The sequence below is a fragment of the Sciurus carolinensis genome, chromosome 6 (assembly GCF_902686445.1).
Source record: "Sciurus carolinensis chromosome 6, mSciCar1.2, whole genome shotgun sequence".
NCBI lineage: Eukaryota > Metazoa > Chordata > Mammalia > Rodentia > Sciuridae > Sciurus > Sciurus carolinensis.
Genome location: NC_062218.1, coordinates 65,725,170 through 65,734,906, shown reverse-complemented (window position 1 = coordinate 65,734,906; position 9,737 = coordinate 65,725,170). Strand labels below are relative to the sequence as shown.

The 9,737-nt window shown below is 44.2% G+C and overlaps 1 protein-coding gene across 1 annotated transcript in view; it reads right to left on the bottom strand.

Annotated features, from left to right (window-relative positions):
* Positions 1-4,993: 4,993 nt before the first annotated feature.
* Positions 4,994-9,737, bottom strand: part of Thbs4 (thrombospondin 4) — a 43,972-nt gene continuing 39,228 nt past the window's right edge. The window contains exons 18-22 of the mRNA XM_047555628.1: positions 9,670-9,718; positions 9,387-9,583; positions 8,609-8,781; positions 6,539-6,678; positions 4,994-5,998 (exon numbers count right to left, since the gene is read on the bottom strand). Coding sequence (XP_047411584.1) covers positions 5,937-5,998; positions 6,539-6,678; positions 8,609-8,781; positions 9,387-9,583; positions 9,670-9,718 — 621 coding nt within the window. The 3' untranslated portion in view covers positions 4,994-5,936. The remainder of the gene's footprint in view (positions 5,999-6,538; positions 6,679-8,608; positions 8,782-9,386; positions 9,584-9,669; positions 9,719-9,737) is intronic.

The following is a 9,737-nucleotide window of genomic DNA, read 5'->3' as shown; positions in this document are numbered from 1 at the left end:
TACAGACAAGGAAAGGCTAATTGATGCCTCCTGGGCTTTTGCCTGGCTGAATCACTTTGGCCCTCCCCCTGCCCCATCCACTTCTCACTTTTTATATCTCATCTGCAAAACCAGGCCAAGACTCCTAGGCAGGAAGGAGAGATAAAGGGGAAAGAACTGGAGAACAAAAGAGACCTTAACCTATAAAATATGTAGGGTGCGCTCACTTCTTGGGACTTTAGAACATCAGCCATGGCCCCCTTCTCCCTCTCAGGAGAAGTCTGTATTATTACCTTTAAATAAAACCTGCTTAAGGGCTGGGGAGATAGCTCAGTCGGTAGAGTGCTTGCCGTGCATGCACAAGGCCCTGAGTTCGATCCCCAGCACCATAAATAAATAAATAAAACCTGCTTAATATGCTTGCCTTGGCGTGCTCCTCTAGTGTTCAAACTTCAACATTAGAGGGAGCAGAACTCGTCACCAGCAAACGGCGGTATCAACTGTAGGGATAGGTCGGCTTATAGATGTGGCTATCAGGAGCCCTCACCTCTGCTGAGGTGGGCTAAGTGTCCGAGTCACAGTGCACACAGTCACCCAGGGTGCACCATCAGGGGCTCTTGCCACCGTCTCCTACTGCATAGACACAGCTACTCCAGACACTCTACCCTCTGCTGCCCCAGCCTTGGGGAATTCCACTCTTTCCTTTCTCTGGCCTACCTCCTCTGCCCCTTGAGCAACTCCAGTTTCAACCCTTGATGAATCTGACTTTTCCAGATAACATCCCGGTGTCTGTTTTATTTTTTAGGTAGGGTTCCGATACCCAAACAGGAGATACAGTTTAGACTGCCCCCAGGTGGTTTCATTCAGAATGTGGTAGGCTAGCACCTTGCAACGGTGGGTGACCAGCTCCCCTCTCAGATTTCTCTGTGCCCTGATCCTCCCATTCAGGCATGAAGTGGATGCTGAACTTGTCACCTTAGTGAGCCTGTGGTGGTGTGAGTCAGAGCCAGTCTGCAGACTGTTCTGACCTTCATGCACTAAAGCTAAGTCCGTTAGGGGAGGTTTGGGATTTGGGGACTAAGTAAAAGAAGGCTAGGAACAGGTAAAATCTCATGGCCAAAAGCAAGAGGGAGAATGAGGTTTCATTCCTCAGACTAGAGAAAGATTGCCTCCATTCTGAGAAAGGAAAGGGAGGCCTGTAGGAGTCCTTGGCAGCCCCACAGTTGAGGGTCACTAAAGAAATGGCTGCTTAGGTTCAAACAGACTTGGGAGCTCTACTTTTAACTTGTTAGCCTCAGAGTATGGGAGTGAGTGCTGACCACAGTAATCTCAGGAGGAATCTGTATGAATGTAAGTCCTCCTCTGAGTTGGTCAGCTTTCTTTTATATAACAAAACAACCTGAGATGATGTATTTGAAAAGAGGAAAGGTTTATTTTGGCTCATGGTTTCAGAGATTGCAGTCCATGATCAATTGACCCCATTGCTTTGGGCCTGTGGTGAGGCAGTATATCATGGTGGGATGTGTGGTGGAACTATTCATCTTATGGCTGAGACACAGAAGGGAGATTCTTAGTATCCCCTTCAAGGACACATCCAAGTGACCTATGACCTCCCCCTGGGCCCTATCTCTTAAAGGTTTCCCCACTTGCTGATAGTGCCACGGGCCTTTAACACCTGTGCATTTTGGGGACACTTACCAAACTCTAGCAACCCCATCCAAAACTGTGGTACTGAGAAAACACCCTGGTATCTTAATTCTGTGAGAAGGATAGAAGCTGCAAGACACAGGTTATGTTTCTCTTGAGTGTGGTATAAGTTCTCACAGGAAAAACAAGATGAAATTTGGGTAAGTAAGTTATTCTCCAAAACCTAGTTGAAGGCCTGATGCATGTCCACTTTGTAGATGAGGAGATAATGTCAGGAAAATACTTTCATCCTTTTATATTAAGCCAAGGTAATAAACCACAGTTACTTCTCAGTCAAGTTGTTCTCCTGGAATAGGAGAGCTTTCCTTCTGTAGGCTCATTTCTCCCACCCGCCAGAGGAGTATGTTTAAGCATCTGTCAGATGATATGTTTAAGCATCTGTCTACTTTGCAATGTAATGGGGTGCAATGGAGGAGGCATCCCTTGTCACTGTCCCACAGGGGCCCCAGGTTAGGGCTAGCATTTCTCAATTCATGTGTCCTGATAAATGATGGGTGTCTTTGTTTGTTTTCTGTTGCTTTAACAGAATACTTGAGACCGGTTGATTTATAAAGGATAGAAGTTTATCTGGCTCATGGTTCTGGAGGTTAGTAAGTTCAAAGCCCTGGTGAGGGCTCTCTATTGCTTTCAGCTTCATGGAAAAGTGGAAGGGAAGTGGGTACCTGCTGAGGAACATATGCTCTTGTGATAAGTGATCCAGTCCCTTGTGAACAAGAACTCACTACCAAAAGAAAAGCATCAATCCATCCACAAGGGCTCTGCCCCCATGACTGAACACCTTCACTAGGCTCCACCTGCCGTCATGCCATATTGAGGAATAAGCCTCAACCTGTGTTTTGGTGGGGACACAGCACAGCAAAGGGTGTGGGAATGGTGAGCAGCCTAGCCCTGGCCAACTGGTGATTCTGAGCCGGGGAGAGCCACACCAAGGTCCCTTCCACTCTTATGTAGAAAAGGCTGTGCTCCAGAACAGTTAGGAGCCACTTATTTGAAGTTGAGGATGTATTTCCCCAGATCTCCCCCAAATAAAAAAAAATTGCTGTCACTTTGCCATTTTTCAGTTTTAGTTTTTACTTATGAGAATAGATTTTGCATACAGAAAACACAATTTACAGTTAATTTGGTTTTTAAAGTTAATATTTAATTAAAGTTCCAAATTGTAATTAAGTTTATAAGTTCAACCAAAAAATAGGTTCTCTACTCTGTGAGCATACAAAACTACTTTTGTAATCCTCAGCTTCACGTGTAGCTGGGATTATAGGTATGTACTGCCATTGTTGGTTTTCCTCTTTCTTTATTTAAGAAGAAGAATGTGTTGGCTCTCCTGCGCCTGTTTCCAGGACCCTGGTCTTTCCTGATGGTCTCCCATCCCTTCCTCCACCCCAAGAGCTCTCCCCAGCATTCTGTGGGATTCTACTGAGGCATGGTCTTTTTTTTTCCCCATAGGGACAGGCTCCTTCTCTTTGCCATTCCCTCATTAACCCCAGTGACATAAGAAGAGCATAGGCATTGAAATGAACTCATACCAGTTGGTGAGTGACTGATGTCCACTCTAACTCTTGGGGCCATTAGTTTCAAGTTAGATTTAAATGAGGATCTTACCCAGTGGAACTCTAATAGGATTTGAGTTACCACATTGAGTATAAAGATTGTTCAAGAAACCCAGAAAGTGACTTGGAAGTGAGCTATCCTGTTCTCAGAACCTGTATCTGGTATCAAGTGCTTCTTGATTTTGTTTTTTCTACCTCTTTACTTCTTTCAAACTTTTCTGAAAGCTCCAACCTTTCTGTCTCAACTTCAAAGATAGAGGAGAGACAACTAGTAGGATAAGGCAATGCACCCAGCTGTGTGCTGATGCATGTTGACAACCGCTCTGTGGGACTCTGGTTTGTAAGTAGTGTTTGCCAGTTTCAGTGGTGTAAATGCTCCAACTCTGACCAATTTCAAACTATATTCAGTTAAACAAGCAGTTCCCCAAATTCCTAAAAGTTGAGCAGTTGGTAAGTACTTCTATTTGTTCTGACTGCTTTGCATATCTAAGTTTTGTTTTCCCCCAAATGCTCCATAAGGGGTGGAATTATATTCTAGATCTCCTGATGGGCTCATGGACCTAGCATGGTTATAGACAAAAAAAAAAAAAAAAAAAAAAAAAAAAAATTGATTAAGTTTGGGAGCCCATTTCCTGTGGCCAAACTGTTGTCTTGGGGCAACTGCCCAGCCAGTAGTAGGGAGATTGTATTGGGATGGGAGTAGGCTGCCTCCTCTTTCCATCAGCCTCAGGGTACAGAGGAGAATATGGGAGTCATTGAAAACTTTTGATAAGGAAATAGGCTCTCTGAAATCAGACCTGGATACTATTAAGCTCAGAGTCCCAACCAGATCCAATCAACCAACACACTTTCCTCCTGGGTTAGTATTTTTATTTTATTTTTAAATTTTTTTGTTACTAGAAATTGAACTCAGGGGTACTCGTCCACTGAGCCACATCCCCAGCCCTATTTTGTATTTTATTGAGAGACAGGGTCTTAGTGAATTTTGCAGCACCTCACTTTTGCTGAGGCTGGCTTTGAACTCATGATCCTCCTTCCTCAGCCTCTGGAGCCACTGGGATTACAGGCATATGTCACTGTACCTGGTTGGCTTACTATATTTTTGTGTATAGGAGTTGATGTGCTTCAGTGATCAGAATGAAAATTCAAGAAGAGAATCTGTAACTTTCCTTACATACAGACTGATTAGTAAAGTGTCAAGAGCCCCAGGAAAAAGGGCATTAAAATAGCTATAAGTTATGGTATAGCCTACTTGTACCATAGAGTAGGTGGAGGACCAAAGGGCCAGAGGGCTTTTCGAGGAATTAGGAACTCAGGAAATAACTTTTCAGTAAGTATATAAGGTGAAGAAAACAGGGAAGATAGAGAACAACTAAATAAAAGTGCTTCTCTTTCCTGGGGTTTTAAAATTGGGAAGGATTTGTAGATGTGGAAATTTCAGCCATAGACTGAGAAGACTATATAGACTCATCTGTGGCAGAATGTGGCCCAGAGCTCCTTGGAAAGCTGTTCCTGTAGCAGGTTGCCCCAAGAGACGAGTCAGCAGTGGTAATAACTGGTGAACAGGTGCAAGTTCTCTTCACCCATTGGAAATGATGCAGATCAGATGTTCTGAATTATAAGGCAACACACACTTCTCCACTTTACACCTAAGGAAGATGCCGGAAATTCTCCATGTCTCTTATTGGCAGGCACAATTGTAATTTCTGACTAACAAAATCATGGTAAAACTGTGGTAGGAGTGTTTAATCCTTTATTTATGGTTTAAGTTATTTGGGGAATTCTGGAATAAAAGAATATATTACTACATAGTAATATTCTTTGGAACTAAATTTCTAGGGCATTTATAAAATTTTCCTGGATATTTGGCTTAAACTGGAAGGTAAGAAAGGCAAATTTCTGCCTATATATAGTTAACAGTACTAGCACATAACATGGTTGTAGGCAGCTTTTGAGTCATAGGACGGTTTATAAGACCCATTAATACTCTATTGTCCTGATTACTTAGGAGGTATTCATTCATTCATTTATCCATTCAGCAAACATTTATTGGATATCTACTACACATCAGGTACTAGGGGACACTGTTAAGTCATGATTATTTTCAACAAATTTACATTCCACTAGGGGGAGCCAAATATATAAATAAGCTTAAGAACTATGTTAATAATAGAAGTCTGTGGAAGGTGTGTGTGGGGTGAGGGGAGAGTATCTGAAGGAATCGGGCAAATTATCCCAGGGTTGGTCATAAAGCATCTTAATTGGCAAGGTGCCCCTGGGCAGGTATTTCTGGGCCTCCCTACCTAGACTGAGGAGGCTGCTTAAGGTACACACAGCACTGTTAGGTCATTTGTGTGAAGCTGATTGGGGTGACCCAGCGGAGACCCTTTGCCTTGGCCTTCTAATTCATGCTCATGCTCAGTTTCACAGACTACTGGGCCTGAGGGAAAAAAATCACCCTGCAATGTGGGAACCCTCAGAGAACACCATTCGCCATCAAACTGAGCCACGTGTAAGCAAAGTCTGAGTAGCATGGTTATCAGAAACGATCTCTTCTCCTTTATTTCTACATTCATATAAAAAGTTCTGATATATTTGGGCTGTAAAAGAAAGCAACAGTAAATACAAAGAAAATTATAGGAAGTTAAAAAATATATGGCTTTAGCATTTGGAAAAGCAGTTATAGAATGCCTCCTCTGTTTAATTATCCAAGCGATCAAAAATCTGGGTTTGAAACTCCTGGAAGTCCTCTGGGATGGTGTCTGCAAAAAAAATGGGCACAGGCTGGTTAGTTAGGATCCTTCCACCTGGAATCCAGGTCCAGTTTGCACGTCATGCAGGACTCCTGTAGGGGGCACTGTCAGCTTGCCCAAGAGGCCCACAGGCCCCGGCAGCCATTTTCTACTTCAGGCTGCTTTGCAAATTGTTGGCTGAAAGCCCAGCAACGCTCATTCATAGCCCTGAAGAAAATTAGCAGGCAGAGTGGCTTTTGAGTCTGTGATTATGTTTGAGCCATATGAAAATTAAGGCTGCCTGTAAATTAAACCTGACTGAATTTCTCACTGAACCCCAAATCCTAAACCATGCAGTTAAATTCTGTGGGTCTCAATTTCCAAATTTATAAAACAAGAAAAAATGAGATCTACTTCTGATTTCTGTTACACAGGGGCTATCTGGTTTTAATGAGCATGTAGCATGAACTTTGGGCTTTAGTGGGGAAATAAAAATGTGCTATAAAAATAAGGAGGCATGGTCTGATTAATTCTAGTAGTAACATTGTGCAGTAACAGGATGTACATTACCATTGCAGCGATACTTGAGATTGGACCAGATGATGTTTTCTTGAGAGAAGCAAAACACGCCAAGTCGGCCCCCACGCATGGTGGTGTCTATGGTGACCCCAGAGTCAGCCACCAACTCAGAGCCTTCATAAAATCGCACCCTGCAGACAACACAGGCAAACAGGTCTCCATGAGGCCCACTTCAGGGCGAAGTGCCCCTGATGAGACCCAGGGTCTCACATCTTATTCACATACCTGCCTCTATTCTCTCTTTGACACTCATTTTCCACTCACCTGGGTTGTGCTCTAGTTGGTCTCCCTTCCCTATGAGACTGGAAACCCTTTGAGGGCAGGACCTGTGTGTCCATGTCTTCCCAGCCAGGAGCAGGGAGATTGTATTGGGACAAAAAACCCAACACAATGTTGGAACACAGTAAATTTGATAGGTATTTGCTGATGAATTAAGAAGATATAGCCTGATGTCGTGGGCTAGAGGCCCTGTGGCTTCATCTTGTGAGTGATCTCGTCTGGATACATGCTTACAGCTTCCACTCTTCCGCAGTTCTAGTCGATGTCATGCAAAGATTCCCAGAGCCACAATTCACAACAGGTGACACCACTCCCTAAGTAGAGGTTTAGAAACCTGCAGGGCATTTTTGGTTGTCACAGTGGCATTGAATGACAGAAGTTAGGGAAGCTGGGTGGCTTACAATGCCCCGGAGAGACTGGTCAAAGTTGATCCTGATCCTATGCACGTTTGGAGTGTTTCTCCAGATACACAGAAGGTGAACCACCTGTTGATAATGACTGGGGCCTAGAACTTAAAACCCTTTTACTCGCCAACATCAAATATATTTTGTACTGATTTTAATGTAAGCTGAGGTTTCCAGGGTAAACTGGGAAACTACTGGGTATTTTGTTTTGGTTGAAAATTAAGAATTGTGTATCATTTTACAACTTCACATCACCTTTGGCAATACCATTGTAATATAACTTGTCACCAAAACACCCATCTGTATTAGAATGTCACTTTCACAGTGATTCTAGGTATGGATGCTACTCTCTACTTCATTTTATCTTCTGGTATGATTGTGCCCAAGCATATACATTATTTTGTTGTATTAATTTATTATTTCTCTACTATTAGAGCTCGGATTGACTTTCATAAAATAATATTGGTATATTTTCTATGATTTCATTTTGGGACAGAAGAGGGGGCATTTCAACATGTTTGTCTTAAAGGGGTACTGGGCTTAACGAGGCTGAAAACATGATAGGACATTATGGTGAGGCAAACAGAGTCCATTTGACATAATGTCATAGAAAACAAAATGAATTAGTCCAGATAACCTTCTTTTTCCTACTAGGTTGCTTTCCTGACCTGTTTGGGAGAATGTAATCTGTACTAGTTCCTAAAGTTACTGTGTAAGCTGGCATGGGTATTGATATGTAAGTTTGAGAACTGAAAGAGTATATTGTCTAAATTTCAAAGATGTAGGCCATTGTAACTCCTGAGACTAGTTAAAAAACACTCCTATAAAGAAATAAGGCAGATCACATTGCTTACATGAACAGTTTGCACCACACATGGTACATGCCAGGCATCATTCTAAGCAGTGGGAGACAGAGACCAAAAAAAAAAAAAAGATACAGGTGCTGCCCTCCTGGAGTTTAAGTCCAGCAGTGAGGACAGACCACAGGGACCCTGTGCACTCTAAGTGACTACACAGGGCCCAGAGGAGCCTCAGGGCAGAATGTGTGCAGGCATCCCAGTCACACTTCTTACCCCCCACCTGTCAGCAGGTCCACTCTCAGGCTTTGCTAAGGGCACAGCAGAAGGGCACCACCATCCAAATTTGCACAGGTCCCCCAAGACCTCCCCCAGAAGCTCCTATAATGCCACGCTTGGCCCTGGTGTCAGTGTGAGCCTGTGTGTCTTCCTCCCACCTCTCTTCTGGGTGTCCTGGTCTGCGGTCATGGAAATCCTGGCAGATCCTTGAGGACAATCCCAGGTCAGGACCACTCATGGGGGCAAAGGTTCTGGGATACAGAATGGAGTGTGCCAGGGCAGGAGAAGTGACTGCCACCTACCTGATGTACCCCACCTGGGGTCTGTGCTGCAGGAACCAGCGATAGGACACCTTGTCCTTCCACCCCACGTTCCTGGAGTCCTTCCACAGCAGCCTGACCTGGTCGCTGGTGTCTCCTGTGTGCCACAGGGAGTTCCGGAGATGTTCTCCTGGGCCCGTCTTAGACTTTACAGCCTGGACAAGGACATGAGGAAGATGTTAGAAGAAGACAGAAAGACCATCTTTTCCATTTCCTAGAACTGAGGTGGTTACAATTGGGCTGCCTTGAACCTGTCCAAAAACATAAATAGATGTCATTTCTACTGAGGTGACCCCAGCTCCTTAGTACAAAGCAGAGAATAATACTGCACTACTCATTCCATACTTTTCTTACGGTAAGTCCATTTCTCCCCACATCTGCCCCATGAGGGCTCCCACCAAATGTCTGGCTACTGAATTTGCCTTCTGCCCACCAGACCTCCTGTACACAGTTGGCCCTACTGACCAAACACCTTAGCCAGTTTCCAACACAGTATACCTGAAGATGCACCCCAAACCTTCCCAACCTACCTGACCCCTCGCAGCCTGACATTACCATGACAGTCACTCAGAGATCTGAGTGTAGCTGGTATATGGGTATGAAGGCGAAGCCCTGGGTCAGCTCTCATCCTCTGACTTTATCGTTGGCATGAATGCATCCATTTCTTAGATTGTCTACATGTCATTTGGGAGAGCCTGGGATTTAAAGGGATGGCAAAGGGACAGGAGAAGGGGAGATGAGGAACTTTGACCACCATTACCTTGAGCTGGATGCCAGGTTCTGCGACGGCTCGGAAGGGTGTGGCTTGCCAGTACGTCTGCTCCGTCTGCTTCCACATGACCACATAGAAGCTGGAGCTATCTTGGTAACCAAAGATAAAGCCTGCATAGTCATCATCCGTCTGGGTGTTTACATGGAAGGTCCCTTCGAAGTCAACACCGTTAAAAGCTGTGTACCCTGTAGAGATCAGATACGATGAGAAAAACAGACTCGTTGTCAGCTGGCCAATTCTGTACAAGTGCTAACTGAGGCTCTAGACATACCCACAGCCAGGCCAGGATCGCTGTTCATGGTCTGCACAATCTCCATGCCCTGTAGAAAGAGTTGAGGA